Consider the following 26,210-nt stretch of genomic DNA (forward strand, 5'->3'; position numbering starts at 1 on the left):
AAGGGTATTTACAATTGTCATACTATTGGTCTAATATAAGTTGTGTTTAAAGTTAGTTTATAGTTAAAAGAAATATTCAAAAGTTTTTGTAATTTGAGATAGCTTTCGAATATACATTTAATTACATGTTGATTCTCTTTTCAGCACCAAAATATATTATATATGATAATGCTTGCAAACTCCATAGTTATTGTATCAGTCGAGATCCACAGTTTTTTAAAGATACTGAGTTCTATGTTGATAGACTACATTGGGAAAACCATACAAGTAAGATGTATAAGATATTAGTGTTTCTGAATCAATTATCATTTTCGTGGACGACAAAAACAAATAAAATCTTGTATACCATGTATCTGTAGATTTTTTTTTATTATGGGTATCAATTTCTCGAGGATGTGTTTGGATTTACAACCAACAAATCACCAATTGATGCTGTAGGAGCTTAAAATACAATAATGTTATCTCAATTCTAATGAAATTTACAAAAAACAACATCAAATCTTCAATTAAAAATCTGTAATACATTGTGTGCTCTTTCCAGTACATATCATAGCAATAATTGTTAATTGATGCCATGTAAATTTGTGACGTTATCCTATCAAAATGGACGTTACACACAATGTTGTATTAGAATCCTTCATATATGTCTTCATGTATTCGAAATTACCAAAAAACTACTTAACCTTTTAAAGAATTTGTTTAAATTTGAATTTTAGGTGGAAAAGTTGAATCTCAATCTTCTCACATTTACACATCAATTATTGGACATAAATTTTGATGTCACATTTATGAGAAGCAATATCTTACATCTTCATGCTTTTGTTATTAGCAAAATAGGTTCTACATCTTGTTGATGTTTTTGATGTGAATACTTTTCTATGCCACTTTGAAACACTGGTACTCACTGTTTTAAATGATTATATTTCTGTTTCATTTATTTCAGGTTGCAGCTATGGTTATAACCTGTCTTTGTATCCCCAGTTTAATAGTGTTAACAGTCAACTCAGTGAACAATCAAATGCTGGACTAAAGAGAATCAAGGACCAGTTATCATATATGACAGCCAATAATTTCTTGAGTCATTGTACATTTTATCTCTGGAACAAAAACATGGGCAAACTTTCTATTTGTTGAGCTTGCTTGGTTGCTAAGATATATTTTATTTTTGCAATGTTTCATTGAATTTTTACATTAAATGACATGAAATATTTTGATATTATGAACCAATTAGAATTTTATTTTTTCTAATATGTTATTCAGTTCACTAATTTGATACACAAACCATTCATACTTTTTTGGAAAGTTTTCTGCATATAACAATGGGAAAACTTATAAATTAATCTTTGTTTTTTTTACTTCTACAAAATTTATTACTTTGTCAATACAGAAATGCTACAAGTTTCTATAACTAAAACCTATTCTCGTGAATTTAAGAGTAAGGGATCTGCCTCAAAATAACAAGTGTTTATGAAAGAAAAGTAAATCAAATGAAATTTAAAAGCTGAGTGTGTGCAATCAGTGAGTCACATTCATTGACAGATCTCACTTCATTGCTGTTGTTATTCCAATTACTTGTTTTTTACAACTTTAAAGCCTATAATATGTTTATCCAATGTTCAAATACTTCAGCATTTGTATCTTTTAAAAAATGAACATAAACATCATCTTTAATGCCTTCCAAAAGAACTTCTATCCAGAAGTCAAATGTGTTCAAAAGTTTCCTTATATTTAAACAAAATTCTTTGCCATACTTTTTGCCTAGTAAAAGAATATTGATCATGTATCAAAATGCAATAAATTAAGCATAAAAAATCTTAGCAGGTTAAAAAAATTGATAAGACTTATTTCTAAGATATCAGCTGTACTAAGGACTACCTTAAATATTATATTTTTTAGAAGGTTCATACTTATTTATTGATAGGTTGTTATTTTTTCAAAACGAAACATCTGACTATTCATAGACCAGGTAATCATTGTCATATTTTATCTGTCCATGTAAAGAAGTTAAATACTAGAGACCATGCCATGAAAAAGATGTTAAATGCCCCATTGTATCATATGTAATAACTAATAACAGAAAAGAGACCATGCCATGTAAAAAAAGTTCAGGGTCTCATATCAAATGGTAGGAAAGTTCCATGGTCTCATGTACCACGGTAGAAAAGGTTCCTGGTTTCATGTTTGTAGTAAATAAGAGACTCTAGCATGTAAAAGATATAAAATGGTACATGGTATCATGTATAGAACTAAAGTCAAACAGACCGTGCCATGCAAAAGATATAAAATGGTCCATGGTCTCATGTATAGAAGAAGAAGAAACTATAGTATAGTCCATGCATGTCATTTAAAAGATATAAAATGGCACATGCTCTCTTATATAAAAGGTAAAAACTACAAACCATGGCATAAAAAAGATGTAAAATGGCCCTTGGTCCCAATTTAATAGCATAATAAAGAGACCATGCCAGGTTAAAAAAACAAAATGGTTCATGGTCTCATGTTTAACGGTAGGAAAGGTCCATCAGTATAATGTACAACAGTAGAAAGGTTCCTAGTTAAATATTAATAAGCAAAATAAGAGACTCTAGTATGTAAAAGATACAAAATGGCCCATGGTCTCATGTTAAAAAAGACCATGCCATGTAAAAAATGTAAAATGAAATATGGTCACATGAGAAAAGTGAAAACTAGAGACCATGCCATGTAAAAGATATTAAATGGCCCATGGTCTCATGTTTTGCAGTTAAATATAGGGACCCTGTCTGGGAAAAGGTAAAAAATAATCCATGGTCTCATGTAGAATTTGAGGAAGGGTACCTGGTCTCATGTTTTATGGTACGAAATGTTCCTAGTTTCATGTAAAGTATTAAAAATAGCAAGTCCATCAATCATATAAATAGAATAAAATGGTCTGTACGTGGTCTCATATATAGTAATAAAAAATAAAGACCATGCCATGCAAGAGATATAATATGGTCCTAGTGACTGTGTCATGAAAATCATAAAATGATCCATGGGCTCTCTTATTTATAAGTGAAATTGAGAAACAGTGCAATTGTCTATATGTAAAATTGTCTATGTCATTCGTGAGGGGGGAAAGGAGGGGTCCTGATCCCTAAATCCCGGGCTTAAGGTTCATCATAAGGAATTGAAAAATATGGCCGTGTTTACACCTCAAAAATTACTATGAGTACAGACAAACTGGTACATTTAGGAAAGTTTTAAGGCATGGCAGGAACTAGATATATAAAAGTTATATGAAGTCTACGTTTCGGAAAATGAAAAACTTACCTGCATTTTGATGTGCATTTTTTTCCATTCTGCAGAAGATAGCAAAATAAACAAACACTCGAGTTTCATTTGATACGGTCCACTCAGTTACACAGTGTAAACCTGTTAAATCACCTATTGTTTACAGGTGTCTATTGTCTATTTAAATCAATACTAATCACAACATTGATTATATGAGGGGAGCTTCTCAATCGTTTTCACTACTTAGTTAATTTTTGCACCTTCTGCAGGAACGAAAAAAAATGGATAGCAAAATCTAGAAAAGTTAATAATTTTCTGAAACATAAAATGCATTTAAAATTTATATATCTAGTTCCTGCCATCCCTTAAAACTGTTGCAGGTGTATAGGTTAGTCTGTACTCAGAGTAAAATTTGGGGTGTAAATACGGCCATTTTAGCCAAAAGGTTATGATGAACCTTAAGAACACGAAAATCCCGAGGTCCCGAAAATAAATAAAGTAAATCCCGACGTCACCAAAACAGAAAAAAGAATTACCGGATCCCGAAAAGGTCAATCCCGAAATCCCGAGCTTAAAAACACCCGATCCTGGAGTCCCAATGAAGGTCCTATCCCCCCTCATTCGTCTAAAAAGATACAGCTTTCAAAAGAGAAATAAGGACAGTTCAAACCTATCATACGTGTGTATTTATCAAATATACTTTAAATAATCATACATATACACTTCTTTAACAATCAAACCTTAGAAGTACTATCGATAAATATATGATCAATATTCTAGCTGTGTGCGCTGTAATTCAAACGAAAGTGAAAGTAAGTCTCGTTTTGATATGTCACGTGTTAGAAGAGACAGCTGTCTCATGTGGTATTCTAGACCGGAAATATACCTCCTTCATCATTCAGCATCTTTCAAGCTCTTTATTCACCCAGATCAACAAGTCATAATAGTGCTTTAGACAGGTGGGATTATTCCATCCAGACTATTCCAATGTGATATATGGGGGTGCTGGGATTAAGTTTTTACTTCAACCTTTCCTTATAAGTCAAACGTTGTACTTAAACATTATATTTCCCTCTGAATATGATTTATGTAACCGTTTTCCTCCCAAAATGTATCAAATACATTGCTAAAATGCAAAAATAAGGTCAAGGTCATTACAATTTTTACCTTTTGACACACCTACCAGATTTGTCCAATAAATAGTTAACGGAAAACTTTGTTTTGACACACGTGTGATAGATCTGTACTGTAAACAATTTGTTCGTTTCTTTTCAACGTAAATAAGTAAAACAGGCTTACTTTTCAACATCAGACAATCTCAAAATCAGGTAGTTAAAACTTATTTTATAAAGACTAATGAAATGATATGTTCTATTTTTTATGTGTGCGTATAAAACAGGTTTGGCTCAGGTCACGAAAAGTAGGGTATCAACGACGTCAAAGTAAATTATATATATAAAAGCCTTTCAAGATGTCAAAATTATTTGGACTAGGGTATTCCCTGTTTTCTGGTGTTTAAACCACCAGTAAACATCATGAACATGGACTTCTGTTTTTCCTTTTTAATTTATTGTGTCAAATCTACCTTCTTCTTCTTTAGTTACAGAAAACCATCAACATTTTGAAGATTACATTCTGGTGCATGGCCTAATGGGGGTACCTTCATGACTATAACGGTATAAATTCTTGCCAAATGATGTTAACAGTAATTTTTAGTGCATGTCAGACGATAAAATGTTATTGTCTATAACTGTACTAGACAATAAAAAATCAGCTGAATTTGACAAATCATGCTATTTTTTTCTCTAAAATAACGGTAACAACAATTATTTTAGGCATCTGACAAATCACAATAAAGATATTTTGACGAAACAAAGTAAAATTTAACCAATTTGGTGCTAACAGGAGGCGAAATTGGCCATTTGACGCCTGATGGTACATGTAAAGCCTAAAGGTCATTACCACTCTCCTACATAAGCACACCTTGAGAAATGTTGAGCCTAACTTGTTTAAAACATGTACATGATTTACATGTACATGTATAAAAAATTTAAATGTCATCAGTGGTTTTGTACACAGGACTTTTAAATCTTTGCAATAATGCCATAACAGGGTATATACATGTACATGGTATAGATATTCCAAAATCCAAACAGACAACCCAATCCTTGACCTGTCCAACCAAGTCCAACCTCACCAGTTTGAAAGACTTGACAATTCTGAAAGACTTATAACTTCATGAACTTAGACAAATTATATTAAGATGTTGGCCAACACATATACTCATTTAGTTCAGGCAACCTTATGAACATTCTGTTTCAACTGCTCAAAACTGTTTTGACATATAATTTTATTTGATTCCTTTGATGCTTTTTAATGAGCTTCAACTTCACACTTCAATACTCGTCTAAATCCATACCGGTCATCTGATGACGAGCTTGTTTGTTATATAACATATTTCTGTTTCTGCTAGTATATTTAAGCCTACAAGGTTAATTTGAAGGACCGAATCCCATCATGAATGAATTGAATGGCATTTTATCCAAGCATCCAGGCTTTGAGGGCTGAATATGAACATTTTATTCCTTTTGCCTGTGACAACCTTTTTTACAGCTAAAATACCTGTAGGTAAAAAATCGATCAATCAGAAATGGGTTTGAATCGTCCTTTGTTCAGTGAGCTGTGTACTATAAAACCTAATGACTTACTTAAATCAGTCTGTTTTTAAAGCCAAAACAAAAAAGGCAAGAGCAATCAGCCTTTATTAGTCACAAAAAATGTTAGGGGAGGGGGGAACAAAATCACAAGTTTTGTCATCATTGGCACACCACTATTTCTTTCTTATCAAATGCATAATTCTATGATTATACATGTATATGTAGAAAAAACCATCTATCAAACAGATATATCAAACTGAAGACTGACAGAATCTTCAAATTTCTCAAACATAAAAAAAATGTGCAGGAAAATACATTTGTACTAACAAGTTTAAAATGCATTTTTAGAGGTTGAAATGGAAAAAACCTGAAATGTAGTTAAAATGAGGTAGGGCTGGTCGTCTAAATACATGCATAGGTGGTATAGGATCAACAAGGAGGTATAATAATGATAATATTGCCAAAAGAAATCTGGTCTGCAAAAGTCTTAGTCACCATTTTGTCAGAAATATGACTTGCCAATAATAATTTCACAGCAAGACACTCAAGTTACTTTTACTTTCTACATGTATCTGACCTGAAGTTTACAGACCAAAGAGACAACTTGTTGTTGGGTTGCTGCCCCCGAATTTGTTATTTTTAGAGATTGGATGGATGGGACCAATACATGTAGTTTAACATGTTCAAGGAATATTAAAGTCTACATGGAATTGGAGATGACTTTGGTTTAAATAAAAAAATAAAAAAATCAATGAATATTTAACTACTCTGCTCAAACTTGACAGTATTAATAATCCTGTTATTTGTACAATAAAAGTTTAACACGTGTTTCCAGTGTCAAAGGAAAACAACATAACAAAATGTTCTGGCAGTGATTTCATGATTTTACCAGAAACTTTTTTTTCAGAAGCATAAAGATGGCTGACATCGTAAAAATTGAAAACTTGAATGTCTCAGACAGTCCTTTTAGGAAGTGGCAACGCCCAGATCTGCCTAGCAAATGTACATTTCATCAGGCCAAGTCTATGGAGGAGTCTCCACATATACATGCTGAAGTGTAAGTCATTTCCACATTAAAGCAGAATGCAATGAGTGTGTAGGTAAAGGTAATATCTTTGGTTTGCTTGCTTGCTAACTGAATTGTGAAGTCATTATTACCCCGGTATGTATACTATCCTCCTTTAAGAGTAGACTAATCCCACAGATAACCAATCTATCTGTCTGTAGGAGTTGATTATTCCTAGAGGAGGGTAGTATACTTAACTTAATGACTTCATGGTTCAGCTAACAAACAACATGAGCAACATACATGTAACCAAAGTTTATACATGTACCTACATGCTCAATGCATTCTGCTGTAAAATAATTGTTGTATTTGTTAAGTCTTAAAATAGTCATATAACAACATGATTAAGGCAGTCTGCCATGTCTGCCTCTGTTCTATGTTATGAATTGAATTTCTTTTCAGTTTAATACATTTATGTGTTAGTGAACTGTTTCAGATATTATCTAATGTAATGACAATTTTGTATCTTAGAAGTGTACTTTGACCAATAATGGTGTACTTCTTCAGATGGAAAGAATAGACTGCAGAATAACATTCAGTGCAGAATAACATTCAGTGCAGAATAACATTCAGTGCAGAATAACATTCAGTGGTACAATATGTCTATGCTATCTTGCTTCGAAAATTGGTAGTAAAAGTATTCTATCTGCATGATAAATAGAAGTTTGTGATATTAATTATGAATGTATACTGTAATGTCTCTTGAAGTGCCTATTTATAGAAAATTACTGCAAGAAAGAAAAAAAATAGGATAGTGCTTAACAAACATCATGAACATGACAAATACATGTTACTGAGTAATGTTTTTTTTTATTTTCAGAACACCAAGACCTAAGATTCTACCAAATATTTTACATCAGATTGGCAACACACCTCTGGTCAAACTCAACAACATTCCAAAGAAAGAAGGGCTACAATGTGATATATGTGAGTTTTGGTATTACCGTCTGACTTTAGACACAAAAGTAAAGTTCTTATACCATGTAAATATAATAAAATGGGGACACTTGAATGAAAGTCTCATTGGCAATCCTATAACATATCTTCAACATGACGAATGGGTACATATAAAAATCCAATTGACATCATGAAGATCCATATTCCAGTATATATTTGAATTTGTAGTCAAGCCATGGCCAATAAAGGTACACATTTAAGTAGTCTGGGATCCTGGACCATGGCTCAATGGTGATTCAAACAGAGATTGGACCAGAGTCAATCTATCCTTGAATCAAGGAATTATGTCACACCAATTTCCGATTGTATTTTGTAAATGAAAGAATTTTGTGATAGGTAGTATTTTATAGTGTGTCTTTTTAAGTTTTGATCATGACATACATAACATGCTTAATAAAATTGAGAATGGAAATGGGGAATGTGTCAAAGAGACAACAACCCAACCATAGAAAAAACAACATCAGAAGGTCACCACCAGGTCTTCAATGTAGCCAGATTACCTTTGTACTATAAATAAGCACTGCATGCTATTTAATACGGGCCCCAAAATTACCACTGAGAATAAAATATTTCCAACTACGAAAAATTCTTATGAACAACCTCAACAAATATTAATCACTGATATTTTCTCCACATTAAAGGCCATGTTGAGACAAGGGACACCATTACAAATGTTCTTTCTTCAGATTTGTTTTCCTGACTTAGAAAAAGTGCCAACAAATACAGTGATTTAAACGTTTTAAGATTCAGGTGGTGAATATGATTTGATTTGCTGCTGGACACCAAACTCTATCTTTCCATCTATTTAAAAAAAAACTTAATTTTTTCAGTGGCCAAATGTGAGTTTTTCAACCCAGGAGGCAGTGTGAAAGATAGAATTGGTTATAGAATGGTTGAAGATGCTGAGAAGATGGGTATTCTCAAACAGGGAGATGTTCTTATAGAACCAACATCAGGAAATACAGGTAAAACATATACACATGATACAGGTAAAACATATACATAAAACATATACACATGATACAGGTAAAACATATACACATGATACAGGTAAAACATATACACATGATACAGGTCAAACATATACACCTGATACAGGTGGCAGATAAATGGTAGTGGTCATAAACAACATACTGCAAGATATGCAGAGAAAACAATGTCCTTATAAGTAGTTGAATGGTTTGATAATAAGACCTCACAACTTATTTTGAAAAGCTTGTAGATGAAATTGTTCAAAATTTAATATTTGTCTGGTTGTTACTTGTAATATTTGATACTGGATTTTTAAAAGCCAAATGGATAAGTATCTTCTTTTGTTTAATTGTTAAAAGGCAAATTTTGAAAATCTCTCAACAATTTACACTTATTTTCTCAGTATTGCCACTATGCCAATCTTTAAGTTTGAGTATTTAAAAAAAAAAGATCCTCATGGTCTCCCTTGATGGTTGAGAATTTATATTGTTAAGAGGGTGTCCATGGAAAAACCAGGTAGGGGATGGCACTTGACATATTTTGTTTTCATTTTTTTTTCATCTATTTCATATCACAAATTCATTCTTTCTCAGAGTTTAATTTAGTTTTTTTTATTAACTGCAACAAATTAAGTGAAAAAATATACATTATAAGCACTGAAATTTCATTGAAAAGGGGAGATAATTCTTCATTTTGTACAAAATTTTGTTACATTGTTAGTTAACTTTAAAATTATTTTCTGAGCAAACCACTGTTGATTCAAAAATATCTTTGACATATATATCCTTTGTATGATATAAACATTGCATTGAAACCAAAAATTCAGTGGGAAAAAAATTATGTTGTGCCACCCGTATCCTAGGGTTTGCCTGATGTTTACTTGGACAGTCTCTTTATAAATGGAATGTTTTGATGTATTTACAGGTATTGGACTAGCAATGGCCGCTGCAGTTAAAGGTTACAGATGTATTATTGTTATGCCAGAGAAAATGAGTAGAGAAAAGGTAATGCTTTTGTCAGTTATGTGACTATGGCTGGTATGGGTTATATAACTCATACAAGAACTTTATCTTAATTTTGACTTATCTAAAACAAATTGTGTTTGAATAATCATGAAATTAAAAGATATATAGATTTAATGTAAAAAATAGAACAAAGACAAAATATAAATAATTTCTTGCATTAGTTAATATCATGAATATACTAGTAGTATATTTATCACTTTCACCTTATTTTCACCTTTCACATGTAGGAAGAAATTTTTGGAAAATGACGCAGTCATTGTTCCATTACTGGTGACCTGAACTTCAATACAATTCTCTGCCTACCGCGCTTGGTTTCGTATTTACTATTTTCCATACAAACTGGAATCTGCTTGTGTTATCATTATGCATGATCATTGTGTAGTAATCAGCCAGGAACCAGTTTACACTCGAGCTCGGTTTCATATTTCTTTTTTACAAACTAACTGGTTTCTCCTTGTATTCCACTACACTCGAACAAAGTGTTATAGTTTGACGGGAACCAGTTTATAATTTGAAAACTACAAAACGTAATCGGTTTTTTTTCATTCCGTTTTGGTGTTTCATACCGACTTATATGGTTTGAATAAGCTTAAGACCCTTCAAACATTAATGTGATAGGTATATTAAAGACTGTTTTACAAAAGGATGGAACTGTATTGCTTTCAAAGTCGTACTATAGTGATATCTGTCATGTACGGATTTCCACTCTCACCGGTTAATTTCTTCTTTTACACTTGGTTTTGAAACTTCCTGTTTAAACATTGAAAGTTCTAAAATTGTTTTTTGAGCGAATTAAACTTATTTTAACAATCATGAAGCGTTCCAGAATCATTTTCAAGCAGTTTCTTCTTCTCTTTGATGACGGAAAATAGGTTTTTTCTTGGATCGCAGAGGAATTGAAAAGTCAAGTCGGCACCTGGTTGAATTGGCATCTAGTCAAATCGGCACCTATTTGACGTCAATTCGGCATCCAATAATATTTGTTATAATATTTTCTATTCAATTAATTAATAACTGTTACCAAGTACATAGTGAATATGTTGTTGTGTATTTAGGTAAACAACGAAACCAAAGTGAATATAATGTTGTGTATAAAGGTAAACAACGAAGCCCTTACCCAACTGTTGTTTTAACAATTAGACAATTATTAAAATAGAATGGAAAACTATGAGTCCCATTCAATAAATCAAACTTTCATGCCAAATAATTAGCAAATTTAAGGTGTTTTTTTCAGTAAAGTTTAAACAGCATTAAACCAACAATCCTGTAAAATGCTCAACTGGTTAAAATAATGCATAAAAATATCCAATGAACACCAAAAAATGTGAAAGTTAGTATTTAACTCTTTTTGCTTAAATACTGAAAAAAATTCTGGCAACCCCTTTCTTATTTTTACTCTTTTTGCTTAAAATACTGTTAAAAATATATATTTAACATGGGTGACGAATTGACTATATCAGGTGTCGATTTAACCAGGTGCCGATTTGTCCAGGTGCCAATTTAACCAGGTGTTGGTTTGACTAGAATTCTTTGACAAATGTTTGAATTTACCTGAGTTTCATTAGACCTTTGATAACAGTAACAAAAAGATTATTTACTTAATATTTTGTGGGAGAAGGGGGTTCAGACTATGTGGTATCAGGTCTGTTTGCGCCCAATACACTTTCGCACCCTACAGGTTCGCACCTCGCACGTTCGCACTCTACTCATTCGCACCCAATTTTAATTCAAATTCAAGTTGAATAATTGGAAAATTATGATTGTTGTTTTAAATTGCTTTGGTGTAAATACTGAATGTATTTATAGCTTGGTATGAGTAAAACATTGAAGATTTTAAAGGAAAAACACAAAAGATAATTGTTTTTAACAGCTTGGTCCCTTTGATCTGAAACAACGAAACAATAAAATATAGGAACCAAAATGTAGCAATCCACTATTATAACCAAAACATGATAAAATTTATTCAACACACAGAGAAAAAAACATAGTCAGAATCTCACTTCATTTTGAAACAAGTCAATGAAACAAAAGTTATAGCAATACACTAACCAAAACATGATTAAGAGTTATTCAACACAAAATGAAAATGCTGTCTCACTTTATTTTGAGACATTGACAACAATTATACTTATAAGAAAACACTTGCTTACAGAGTTATTAAACACAAAACCAATTAAAATTGGGTGCGAACATGTAAGGTGTGAAAGTGAATGGGCGTGAACGGACCTGGATTCAGACTATGTACCAGTGAGAAATTTACAAGCCTTTCTACAGTATTTATTTGTACAATTCAGGTAGTCTTGACCTATTCATTTGTCTTAGAAAAAACAGCCAGTTGTCACCTTCACTTCACACACACACATATAGGAATATCAATTATATGCTCACGAGACATGTTGCATTGTTAAACTAATTACGGTATGTGAAAATCAAGACTTGCACAAAAACTATCCCAATATTAGAGACAGTGGCGTCATTTTTCTTCAGAGCTTTCAGCTCTTTGATTTATTTTTGGTTTAGGTTGATGTTCTACGAGCCTTTGGAGCTGAGATAGTGAGAACTCCTACATCTGCAGCTTTTGATTCACCAGAATCTCACATTGGTGTGGCTAAACGTTTGATGGAAGAGATTCCAAACTCTCATATTCTTGACCAGGTAGATATTTTAGAATTATGAATAACATCTTGTATATCAATTATATATTTTCAGTGGTGTATGAAGCAATAGAATATCAATGGTAGTTGTATGTCAGAGACAAAAGTTCTTCGACAAACAGTTAAACCATGTTTATCCACGAAATTTATTCATTTTCCATTTTCTGTTATCATGGTTATACATCAAACTTCATTGATTAATCAAAATGTTGAAGCATTTAATATTTACACATGAAGTAAAACTCCTCATATATTGGTTTCCATTCTCTAACTTAAGTTTGCTTCAACCATATATTATAAAACTTGTATACAATGCTTATTACCACCAAACACAGATCCAGATTTAATTTTGGTTGTGTCACTTTGACTGTTCTAGAGTTATGCCCCTTAAACCTCGGTCACACCTTACCGGATAGCTCGAACGGACGCCTAACGGATAACTTTTTTTCAATCCGTTCATGTCCGTTAGACGTCCGTTGTTATCCGTTAGACGTCCGTCCGTATCCGTTGCATGTCCGTTAAGCGTACGTTTTATCCGTTGACGTCCGTTCTGTCCGGTGGAAAGTTTTGAGCATGTTCAAAACTTTGAAAGGACGTCCAACGGATAAAATGTCCGTTGGATGTCCGTTAGGTGTCCATTTTGTACGGTACTCGTCCGTTTCGTTTCCGTTTTGTATCCGTTACGTGTCCGTTATACATCCGTTGAAGGTCTGGCAGATAAATTCACCAACGGACTTCTAACGGACGTCTAATGGATAAAATGGATGTTGAACGAATGTGAAACAGACTTCTACCGGACGTATAACAGACACACCGGATGATGAACGATATAAAAAAGAAGATGTGGTATTATTGCCAAGGAGACAAATCTCCACAAGAGACACAAATGACACAGAAATTAACAATTATAGGTAACTGTACGGCATTCAACAATGACGAAGGCCCATAGCGCATAGTCAGCCATAAAAGACCCCGAAATAACAATGTAAAACAGTTCAAACAAGAAAACTAATGGACTTATTTATATAAAGAAAATACACGAAAAACAAATATGTAACACATAAGCAAACGACAACCACTGAATTACAGGCTCTTGACTTGATACAGGCACATACATACCTAATGTGACGGGGTTAAACATGTTAACGGGATCCCAACCCTCCCCTAACCTTGAACAGTGGTATCATTACAGTACATCATTAGAACAAACCATAAAAATCAGCTGGAAAAGGCTTAACTCATCAGATGGACAAAAATAATGCCAATTTAAAATTTCTAGTCAGAAATGCCAATTATTGGTATGTCAGATTCCTTAAGGTTTATCAATTCTTATTATTCATAATCGATCTTAGAGACAGGGCACATCTTCACAATAAAGCAGCTGTTATTCAGGTCAGACACTGCCCTTTAGCTGCATTTTGAAGAAAAAACCAAAACCAGTTACACAGAACAATTTCAATATTAATGCGATTTACATGTATTATTATTGTCGCCTTTAATTTTTGTCGTATATCTTGTTTATCCGTTTTATCCGTTACGCTTCCGTTAGGTGTCCGTTTTATGAGGTACTCGTCCATTGGCTGTACGTTCGACATCCGTTCTGTCCAGTACGTCTCCGTTTCTCGTCCGTTGCATATCCGTTGCATGTCCGTTATTCATTCGTTAGGCGTCCGTTTTACATCAACGGACTCCCAACGGATAACAATTTTGTCAACGGATAACTTTTATTTTCATCCGTTAGGCGTCCGTTCGTCTAATCCGGTAAGGTGTGACCGAGGCTTTAACAAATGCAAAAATACTGAATTTTTCCATTCCAATCTCTGAACTAAGTTTGCTGAAACCAAATGTTATGCAACTTATACACTGCTTATTACCACTAAAGCACAGATCAAGTTTGAATTTTTGTGGCGTCACTTTAACTATTCTAGAGTTGTGCACCTTTACAACTTGAAAAATTGCGCAATTTTGCATTTCAATTCTCTACCTTAAGTTTGCCTCAACCAAATCTTTTGAAACTTATACATGTTCTCTAACTTAAGTTTGCCTCAACCAAATCTTATGAAACTTATACATAATACTTATTTATTACAATTCTTCAGATATGTATATTTATAACTTTATATGATATGCAAGCAGGGGCATCATCTGTTTCCCATTGACACATTCCCCATCTAGTTGCACACAGTATAAACCTAAAAGGTATAAAACATGAAAAAATCCAATCAGATTGTGAAAACCAAACTGTTTATTCTATTGTATTTACATGAATATGAGTTAGATTTTTGGTAACTTACCCATGTGATTTTGTTTTAACAGTACAGAAATGCTAGTAACCCTATAGCTCATTTTGATGGAACGGCACAAGAAATACTGAATTCATGTGATGGTATGTATATTAGGACATGTTATAGATTAATCTTAGATTTGTGAAAATGAATCTCATGTCTAGTCATGGGTTATACTAAAAAAAGAGAACAAAACTGGCCTTGAAATAAGTGTGATAATGTATTTTGTGATCAACATGTGTTAAACATCAATTATCAAAGAGACTAGACAATGAAACCAGTAAGAACACTGGAAGGGCAACTGTTGTCAACAATAAACCCAGTGTTTATATACCTTTTGTACCAAATAAAACATTTTTGCCAATAGTTCATGATGTTAAGATATATAAAAAAAACTATAACAAGTGACCAGAAAAAATAACATTGAGGCCATTACATTGGTCATTTGACGTTAAACACCAATCTATATAGACATGATAGACTAGCATTTATATTATCCACACAACTGTACATAAGCATTATTTTATTATAGGGAATGTAGACATGGTAGTACTAGGGGCTGGAACAGGAGGGACACTGACAGGAATTGCAAGAAAAATTAAACTGAAATGTCCAAAATGTAAAGTGAGTCATTTCTTTTTAAAACTCCTTCAAAATACAATTTTTAGATAAACTAATGTGTGATAACGGTTTTAATCATCGTTTGAGAATAAATCTAATCTTTGATAATACTTTTTTGGTAGGATTTCAAACATTTTAAACCTTCATATACAAAGAATCCACTATGCAAAGATGTTAATTTACTCCGCTAGTCCACTTTCCATAGAGGCATGTAAATAAGCTGAAATTTGGAAATAAGTAACAATATATTAGATTTTTGTAGTCCATAGAATATTACTTTTACGAAAAGTTAAGACAACTTAGTCTATATAAAATGCAGATAAATTTACACTCTAGATCTTATTATAAAAATGTTTTTTCTGTTACAAATCATGATGTATTGTTTTATGTATACATGTTATGCTGCCCATCAAGGGCCCTTGATTGGAATAATAAATATTCTTATTCTATAAAAGAAAAGTAAAGAAATGTGACCAGCTGCACATATGATCAATAAGAAAAAAATTATTGACAACTAAGACTTAAGAGATAAAACTATACCTTCAAAATTAGTAAGCTGTAGAATTAAATAAGGGTTATTTTAAAAAGTACAACTCCTAACTAAATGTCTTCATGCATTTTTTAAATATAAGCTTTGTATTTGTTTAAGATCATTGGTGTTGATCCAGAAGGTTCTATTATTGCTGAACCAGAACAGTTGAATAAAACCGATGTGACAGGTTACGAAGTTGAGGGAACCGGATATGACTTTATACCAACAGTTTGTGATAGATCGGTAAGTCATAGGATATAAAAAAGAAGATGTGGTATGATTGCCAATGAGACAAATCTCCACAAGAGACCATATATTACAAAAATTTTAATACAACTACAGGTCACTGTACAGCTTTCAACAATGAGCAAAGCCCGTACCTAATATGAGGGATGTCTAGCGACTATTACTGTGTAGTGTGGATTCACTTATTTTTATGGGTACCAATTTTTGTGAATTAAGAAAAACTTAGATCATGTACATATTCATTCAGTGATATTCAATTCCAGTTTTTTTTTATAGAATTGCATACTAGCCTAAAGGAATTAGGCATTTGTGGAACTTTTTTATTTTGTGGTTAACCTTTACGCACGAATATTGGTATCCAATGAATAATAAAGAATCTAAAGTAATTCAAATTCTGCACTTTGAGTGAACTTAATATGCTTGTTTTGCATCCTTTTAAAATAGCTTAAAATAGTAGTGATATTTGTTTTATAGGCATTGCTAATTACATAGTACATTTTTAACTTATATTTGATTCAGCAAGTGGACAAGTGGTACAAATCATTGGATAAAGATTCATTTATTATGTCCAGACGATTAATCAGAGAGGAGGGACTACTTTGTGGTGAGTAAATAATTGAAGATGAATAATCAGAGAGGACGGACTACTTTGTGGTGAGTAAATCATTGGATAAAGATTCATTTATCTTGCCCAGATGATTAATTTGAGAGGAGGGACTACTTTGTGGTGAGTAACTCAGTGAAGACAAATAATCAGAGAGGGGAGCTAGGGACTACTTTGTGGTGAGTACATCATTGCAGATAATTATTCAGAGAGAGGGAGATATTTTATATAGAGTAAATTAGATCTGTCAGAATTTCCTAATTTCAGATAATTTGAACTACCAATGGGGAAATACTAGCTCGACAATGTCTGCTATATTATTAATTCAAATAAATGGGGCAAAAACATAATTTATCATTCCACCTCAATTTCTAGTATTTGATTTATCTTTCTAGGTGGCAGTTCTGGGGCAACAATGTATTGTGCCTTAAAAGCAGCCAAAGATTTTGGACTGAAAGAAGGACAAAGATGTGTTGTAATTTTAGCAGATTCTGTCAGAAATTATATGTAAGTCTTAAAATTGATTTGTTAGATATATGTTGTTATTACAACAGACATGATTCTCAACCTAAGTAGCAAAAAGAAAAATATGAATGCTAACGTAAACAGTTCCTAAATTCATGTTATTTTTTTAAAGACACTGTCTATGGTTTTAATAAGGGAGTTAACTCTTATAATATCTAATATAACTAATTGCAGAATACATGCCTATTATCTGCCCTTGTAAACTGTAAATGGAAAATATTAATCATTCCTTTCATCCACATGCAAATTGCAGCTGATTGACATATTTATAGCTTTTCATGAGGAGTATCATAAATTTAGGATTTATATTACACACTTATTATATGCGATCAGCATTTCTAACATTTTGACATTTTTCAGGACCAAATTTCTGAGTGATGACTGGATGAGCCAGAGAGATTTCCTACAGATTGATAACCAGGTCCCATCTGCTGATGAATGGTAAGATATCACACAAATTAACTGAACAGGTTTATTTTTAATTTGATCTTTATTTTTTGCAGGATATTTAGTCAGATTATACAGTCTTGATTCAATTCAATTATACATCTTTAATTTTTTGTAATGTAGGGCTTTAATAGTATTTGTCTGTCATGTTTATTGTTTTTTTTTAAATTTGACTACATTAATAAGCTTCTAGTTTTAAGTATTGAAACTTTTTCCATAATCAAAGGGGTGAAAAAAATGGCACTGCATAACTCCACTATTCAATGTAATTTAAGAAAAACATTTAAGGGGGCTTGCGGGTATAAATGATTCTTTTTATTTAATATAGGATTTCGCTATATTTTTCTATAAATGAACTTTATCTTATACCTAATGGAAAAATGAAATAAAAAAATGGGGTCACCGTTCATTTACGCTCACAATCTGCCTTCAAAAGAAGTATACATTTTTGTTAATGTCCCTTTTTTCTGTTGATCTAATAGGAGAAATAGCGGTAATATCGATATAAAAAAAGAACTAAATTACAGAAATCGCTTAAATTTTACAATTATTTAGTTAATGTACAGCTTATTCGAAAACAACAATAAAAAATATAGGTCACCGATGATTTAAAAAAGATATTTCAATTTTAATGCAAAAATATGGCATTTTTGTACCAAAGGGAGATAATTTGGAGCTTTTTCAACGATATCTACATTTTAAAAGTCACCAAGGGTCAACACCAATTGATTTTTTGGAATGATTTTTGTACCATATGATCAAGTAACAACTACTAAAGGTAATTAATAAAATTTGTAATGAAAAATAAATGTTTATTTTTTTTCTTAAAGTTTTATACCCGCGAGCCTCCTTAACAAGTGGAACTGCCATAGCCAAAGTGTTGTGTGTACCAAATCTCATGATATTCTGTGGGATTCACTATAAGACACTTTGGCATGGTTTTCTATAAGATTCTCTTCAAGACATTTATGCATGGTCGTTTGTGAGATAAGCAACATTTAGTACCTTCAGCATGTAATAATATCCAAGAAGAAAACAATAAAATTATATATTCAGATTTGTTATATTTTTTTAGGACTGACACGAAAAGAAGGTAGCAAGTTTGTTTTCTATTTCATCATTTAACAAATCATCATAACCTCTTTGTGGTAGTTTAGGAACATTGAATTGTGTTTTTTTCATTCAGCTGTTTAAACAAAATCAGGAAAAACAGCTTATCCTTTTAATTTAACCTGTCCATACTTATACTTATATACTTATTAGTGGTGGGTGTTCCAAAGTGTTTGACCTTTGTAATCTCTATTTCTTCTTTTTGTTTAGGTGAAATTTGATAATTCATTGTCCATTCATCCTTTTGAATGATTTCCAGGCTTAGAAGTTTTAAAAAAACAATCTGTGGACTTGTATTGTATTTTGTTATTAATAAATTGTTATCTGACATTTATATCATGATTACTGGTATAAACAGATTGATAAGATTTTTTTTATCAAATTTTGTTTTGTACCAACAAATTTTGATGATATGGGGAAAGAGAGTATACTATACGTGCAGTATAAAAACAAGGATTTTTAAAAGTAATTGTAGTAATTTTTATATGTCTGAAAAAAGGCAACGGTCATGGGATGGATTTAATTCACAAGCTTATCAAATTTGGTTGCACTGATGTACTTTAATTTGCTCAGTTCTTTATGGATTGGTTCACAGACTTGTCTGTTTTGTAATACAATGTACTGCTCTTCATGGATTGGTTCACAGACTTGTCAATTTGGTTGCACTGCTTGTCAGGGATTTGGTTCATAAACTTTTCTGTTATGTTGCATTGCTTTTGATGGATTTGGTTCACAACTTTTAAATTGGAATGCACTGCTCATCAGGGTTTTGATTCATGAACTTTTCTATTTGTTTGCACTGCATCTAAATTGTGTTCATACATGCATTTTGACGTTGTTGGTGTTGTTTCCCTAAACTATCTAAAGAGTTGATTTCATTATAAAATGGAATAAAAATAAAAGAGGTGTTATAGACAGCAACCTAACACAAAACAAACAGAAGCAGACAAAACTATTTTCAAAAGGGCATCATTTTATTAGTACTCGATGAGCTTACTTATAGTGATTTCTTTCAGTAATCTGAGCATTCTTGCTATTGAAAAATAAAAAAAATTACAAATTGGATACCAACTTTTTATATGTTTAAATTGTTATCCATAGCTTCTTCTGAACTACTGTCGTCATTGTAATGCCTCCTCCTAAACTATTATTGTTGAGATTTTATCTGTTCTTCTGTAGATTTTTTTCTGTCTACAGTTCTTTCTAAACTATTGTTTGTAGAAGAGTTTCAACTTTGAATGTTTCCTTATCAGGGAACTACCATTTAGCCTTATTTTTTTCTTCTTCTTAAATTCACATATGAAAAGATTGTTACACTGAGTGTGTTTATGCAGTGTTATAGTCTATCACACCACAAGGTCAAACTTTTTTACAGTTGCTTACTTTTTAATTAAAAGAAGTATATGTAAAGAATAAAACTTGTTTTTCTGTACATCTGGAAATTTTGAAACGTCTACACAATGGGTATTACCACAAAACTCAGATTAATTTCATATTTTATGGCGTCACTTTTACTGTTTGGAAGTTATGCCCATCTATATCATTATATGGAATTAGGGGCATCAGTTGTACATGTGTTGCATGGATACATTGTAAAGCAATGGTTTTTTTTTTATACAAAAAAGCCATTTATATTTATTTTATTCATATTATGGTAACTGGTGATCAGGATTTATAACTTAGTAGAAAAAAATTACAAAAAAATATGGAGACCGTTGCATTATATATAAACAGAAAAACTGGTACTTGTTTTTTTTACAGAAGGCAAATAATTTGAATATTTTTCAGGATTATGTGTGATTGTTTCTGTTGACTCATTAAACAAACATTTTTTACTTCACATCAGAAATTAAGGATTTCAGTTTAGTTTAAGATCTAGAGTAATTGCCGATTATACCTTTTCGGTTTATTTTTGTAAAAACTGAAATAGATAGAGAGAAAGTTTAGACAGCATAACTAAGATCTACAATAGTATGTTTTACAGCTAGAACAGTAATACAAGAAACTCAAATAAATTGTTTGATTGAAATCTTGAATGAAATCTTTTAAGGATTTATGACAAAAATCCTTTTTTAAAAAAAATATAAAAATCCTGTTTCCTCTCTCTTGAAAATTAACAGATGTTCATGTACACACTTATGTCCTACATAATTAATCAGCAAGAACTGATGTTTGCCCTCACTATAGCCCTTCCACACAGATGTTCTTTTTGCATTGTATCAGTTTAATGAAAAACATTATTAGGTGTATTTTAACAGTCTTATTGGACAATGTTGGAGCCTCTTTTTATTATTTGTATGAAATTTTGTGTCTATTTTTTTAGGTGGTGGAATCTACCAGTGAGTAGTTTATCTCTAAGAGCTCCACTGACTGTGACACCAACTGTTACCATACAGGAAACATTAGAGCTACTTAACAAGGAAGGGTTTGACCAAGTACCAGTAGTAAATGAAGCTGGGTAATAACATTATAATACTCCCTGTCTAGGGGGTATATGACATTGTTTGTCTTTTTGATGACTTCTATCAATTTATATTTGCATACCTATTTTTCTCAGATAAAACGTTTCAGAATTACTTTTAAAATAGTAGCTTACAGTGTAAAGTAGTGCTTTGTAAAAAGTAAGCATGTTTGGATCTGTTATACTTCTACTTTATGGTTTTCAAATACAATAGATGAGTTTTGATACTTTAACTTAATTCACTTAAAAACAGTTATATACATGATACAGGGCATATTAATTTTTTTGGGTCTAGTTCTTATTTATGAAAACTTTTAATGAGACAGTTGTTCCAAAAAGTATGAGTCATAATGTTATTTATGGGATTTTTATAATTCAATCTAGAGTTCCTGCCAAAGGTCGTGGCTCTCTCCTGGCACCCTAGCTACCCCCACCAATAAAAACTGATATAGGATATAGATAAGAGTGCTATAAGTGGTATTAAATCCTAACAAACATTCAATTAGACTAATACTAACAGTTGGCCATTTGTATTTAACATGATGAAGTTCAGACATTATTAGCTAGGTACATATGAATATACATTGGTATTGTTAAAATCAAAAGTTTGTTAGTCAATGTATATTTACAAGAAATTAATGACCATTGCTCTTGTATTTTTAGATTGATTCTTGGTATGTTGACTGTGGGTAACATGATGTCACAGGTTGTCAGGTCAAAGGTTAAACCATCAGACCATGTCAGTGCTGTTATGTATAAACAGTTTAAGAAAGTAAGACTTTCATCTTTGCACTCCTTTAGTTTTCTTTATCCAAATTTTATGAAGCTTTGTACAATGCTAATACCCAAAACTTCCAGAAAAGATATCAAATATTGGCCATATGTCACTAACCATTCAAGAGTTATTCCCCTTTTTAACTTTTTAAAATTGCAAAGCTTCAGCAAGGAGAATTCCTGTCCAAAGACACACTTTAATTTTTTTGTTCAATTTTCATAGATATTTACTAATTGAAAATAAGTGACAATATACTGATATTTTTTAAATGTTATTTATATCTAAGATGTTGTTCTTTAATTTACAGGTACAGATGGGTACCACTCTTGGTCAGATATCAAGGATGTTAGACACTGACCATTTTGTTGTAGTAGTCCATGACCAGAGACAATGTGAGTATAATGTCTTTATGTTATGTCTTATCCTAATCCAATAATGACATCAAAAGTTCCAATTACTGGTTTCCAAGAATTTATTACGTCCCTGAATCCTAATGACCTTGAGAATTTTGTATACTTGACAATTGTTCAATGCAGCATTTTGTATGTTTTGATAGTGGTGCTTAATAAGTTTTTATTTCAAAAGTTGAGGATTTTCGTTTTGTAATACTTAACGTAAAAAAAATCATTAGTTGATCTGATGACATTGAAATGTAACATATGAGACGCACATTATTTTTCTAGAACAGTGTGTGTTGTTTGTGTTGATCTTTTTTAATACGTCTTATTCTTATTTGGAAATTTGCTCTATGTCACTTGACCTGAGAATCTGCGCTGCTTGAACTTGAAACTTCATGAAACAATCACTTTTCTATTGTGGCATAAGACATTTTCTTTTGTGAGGCCAAAACTTTCAGGAATCTTTCCAATGTCCAGTTATTGCGGCGAACAAAGTGATAAAGGTGTATTCAGTGACTCGATAGGCTTTTGAAGTCAAAACAAACTATATTTAGATATATGTTTATTTCTTTTTTCCTTGTTTACCTATTCCATAAAGTAACAGCAAGATTTCTTAAAGAGAATACAACAATTTATCAGATCTTTGGATTTCTGTTTAATGAATAGCTATGATATTCTGTTTTTATTTCAGATGAAGGCCAGAGTTTGATGTCCAAGAAGCAAATGATTTTTGGCCTTGCTACAAGGATTGACCTTTTGAACTTTATAACCAAACAACATCCATCATAATTGAATTGGTGTGACTATCAGCTAGAGCAGTGATGTGAAAGTGCTATTATCTTTGAACTTAAATTTTTAATTTGTTAAAATAGTTTCGGCTATGTCACAGTATGTGCATACAAGTGCACTTTAGTTATTACATTCCTAGCATAATAGTTTATATTTATTTTAAAAGTTGCACAATTTATATAATTGAATTAAAAAATGAAAAAAAATGTAAGTTCTTTAATCATATTAGATATCTGTATAACTGTTTTTCTGGGACCAATTTTAATTCAAAGCAGAATTCAATGCAGATTACATAAACGAAATTTTAATTGGGATGTAGATTTTGAAATTTGAAAGTTGAAATTTATTAAAAGAACTGATTCATCTGCAATTTATCTGTGGGAAATAAATTGATGACATGTGGGAGATTTTATGATATACATGCATGTGTGTGGATGATATAACAAGTATTGCTCCTAAAACAGTAATTTAAATACCTTAGGTTGTATTTTATAAAACAAATTGAAAAAAATATGTTAATAAATGCAATAAAGTTATTATATTTTTTTGGTTCTACATAGTATAAGTGATAATTGACTTGTATTCTCATAATGATTGAACTTTTTAATTGGTAATGTCTGTTTGTATTATCACAATGAAATATTGCCAACACTAACTACACCAACACAGAGGCAAATAAAAGACATTCTATATAGTGCTTTGAAAATTTTACATTTTGTGATTATCAGGACCAAACTTTTTCACAAGACTAAATTGACACTTTTCTTGTCTTGTATTTGATCCTTTCTTAGATTTTTTATTGACATACAGTCAATTTATTGTTTTTATTAATAAGAATAATTTGCCTCTGTATGTATTTTTGAAAATATAGTATAGATTGTTATTTTTACATAGGCATTTAGTTTTTATTTATATTTATATATTATTGAAGATTCTCTAATGATTATTGAAGAGTTCAATATTTATATATTTTAATTTAAATGTCCCAAATGAATCTCATACTGGTTGAGGCCTGTTTTAATTTACAAATATATTCCTTGGTAGCTATTAAGTATTTTGTTGTTGTTAGTTAGTTAATTGTTAAAAGTAAGTATTAATATCTATCTTGGTCTATTTGACATACATAACTTTCTAGGTTAATCATGCTAACATTGGTATCACATAATTCATTCATTAGACAATATCAGAATTCTATAACAAAATCTTTCACAAAAACAATATCCTGCAATAGGTTTTACATGGAAAATTAAATTTAAAACATAGTATTTTGTCTTTGAAATGAATAACAATACGTATATTATTACTAAGACATTAAATTGTTTATAATCAAAACATTGACCAAATATATATACTTGTTGTAATTTGTTTATTATATTATATTAAGAACCATTGATTCAGAAATTATTGTGTGAATGTATTATTGCAATTCTTCAGGATGGACAAAAAAGCAAGTTTTACTATTGTGATTTCAAAAAATTCTGCATCCAGATAAATGTTTCAGTTATCAAAATGGCAGTTCTTATAATTGCAATACTCACCCAGTTATAACATTTTCATTAAGAAACACCTTGCAATAATTTCTGAATTTTCAGTTGTCATTTGTTTATGTTTGTCACTTTGTGTGTTTTACTGTTTGTTTGCATACAAAACATGGTCTCTGTGATTTTACATATTTAAGCAAATGGACTAACAACATCAGTTAGCTGGGTTAGAAGCATACATTTACTGTTATAAAACATGACACTTTTTTTTCTTATTCATGACCATGATTGTCTGTGATACATTGTAATATTAATTCTATAAAATGCCTATGACAAATCAAATATTTGAAGCCATGTTCTATATGCTACTTTAATAATAATGTCTTAGCTTGCATGAATGATTCTTTAATTATTTAAGACTGTAATTGCTTCGTTGAATTTATTTACTTATTCATAAAAAATGTATCAACAGATTTTCTTTTCAAATGAATTGTATCATAATAATGTAAAAGTCATTACTGTCAGTTCATAGGGTAACATTTCATTCTGATACTTGTGGGTTACTTTTATTACATTTCTTGCATATTGTTTAATATTTAACTTCAGTTTATATTAGTTGCTGATTTATAGTTTAATTATTTATAATTAAAATCTTATGCATTTCTTTCGTTTCTTTTTTTGCCACATAAATTAAATCACTCTATATTATGTTCTGCACAACTCTTGTGTTGCTTTATTTTCCTTAACAAATTTGTATATTTGCATATTCTTGAGCAAAGTGTTGAGCCAATACATACATTCTTGTAAATACAATGACGACTCCAGTATCTTCTTTCACAACAGGAGTGTGCTCATTACATTAAAACAGTGTAATGAGGAAGAGTGATAGAAATTGACACAACATACGTTTCACAGTCACCAAAAAAAAAAAATTTGCAGTAGAATGTGTTTGTGTCTAAACTCAATAGTGATATGCTTTTGATATATTCTGTTTTATCTAATCTTATTTTTACAGATTATGTCCCATTATTGTTTGTGAGATTATGATGTAGTAAGGATTTGCATAGGAGTGATACAGTACTACATGTAACACTATCTTATTAATGGTGGCCATAAAAACTATGTGCACTATTTTGGCCCTTTATGCCCATCATCATACCCCCTGTTGCTTAATTAATACACAGGGTACTAATCAAAAACAAGTCAAGAATAAAGGTGAGTCATGAGCGCTATAAAACCAGGTTTAATCCACCATTTTCTACATTTGAAAATGCCTGTACTAAGTCAGGAATATGACAGTTCTTGTCCATTCTTTTTTGATACATATTGTATATTTGATTTTGCCATGTGATT

The 26,210-nt window shown here is 31.4% G+C and overlaps 2 protein-coding genes across 3 annotated transcripts in view; one reads left to right on the forward strand and one right to left on the reverse strand.

The window, feature by feature from the left end:
* Positions 1–4,227, reverse strand: part of LOC134720644 (fibroblast growth factor receptor-like) — a 45,949-nt gene extending 41,722 nt beyond the window's left edge. Inside the window, exon 1 of the mRNA XM_063583023.1 lies at positions 4,142–4,227. Within this exon, the coding sequence (XP_063439093.1) occupies positions 4,142–4,150 (9 nt within the window). The 5' untranslated portion in view covers positions 4,151–4,227. The remainder of the gene's footprint in view (positions 1–4,141) is intronic.
* Positions 4,228–4,431: 204 nt separating this feature from the next.
* LOC134720645 (cystathionine beta-synthase-like) lies at positions 4,432–24,237 on the forward strand. 2 transcript variants are annotated; one of them, XM_063583024.1, is made up of 16 exons: positions 4,432–4,580; positions 6,817–6,966; positions 7,796–7,902; positions 8,763–8,897; positions 9,829–9,908; positions 12,450–12,584; positions 14,900–14,969; positions 15,401–15,492; positions 16,139–16,264; positions 16,787–16,871; positions 17,267–17,378; positions 17,757–17,837; positions 21,277–21,411; positions 22,078–22,186; positions 22,497–22,581; positions 23,279–24,236. In XM_063583024.1, exons 2-16 carry the CDS (start codon positions 6,827–6,829, stop codon positions 23,374–23,376), a joined length of 1,590 nt encoding a protein of 529 aa, XP_063439094.1. In that variant the 5' UTR covers positions 4,432–4,580; positions 6,817–6,826; the 3' UTR covers positions 23,377–24,236. The 2 variants fall into 2 exon arrangements, with proteins under 2 accessions (XP_063439094.1, XP_063439095.1); XM_063583025.1 differs by having other exon boundaries at positions 4,433–4,580; positions 6,820–6,966; positions 23,279–24,237.
* Positions 24,238–26,210: the final 1,973 nt, after the last annotated feature.

The sequence above is a fragment of the Mytilus trossulus genome, chromosome 6 (genome assembly GCF_036588685.1).
Source record: "Mytilus trossulus isolate FHL-02 chromosome 6, PNRI_Mtr1.1.1.hap1, whole genome shotgun sequence".
In the NCBI taxonomy this organism is placed as follows: domain Eukaryota; kingdom Metazoa; phylum Mollusca; class Bivalvia; order Mytilida; family Mytilidae; genus Mytilus; species Mytilus trossulus.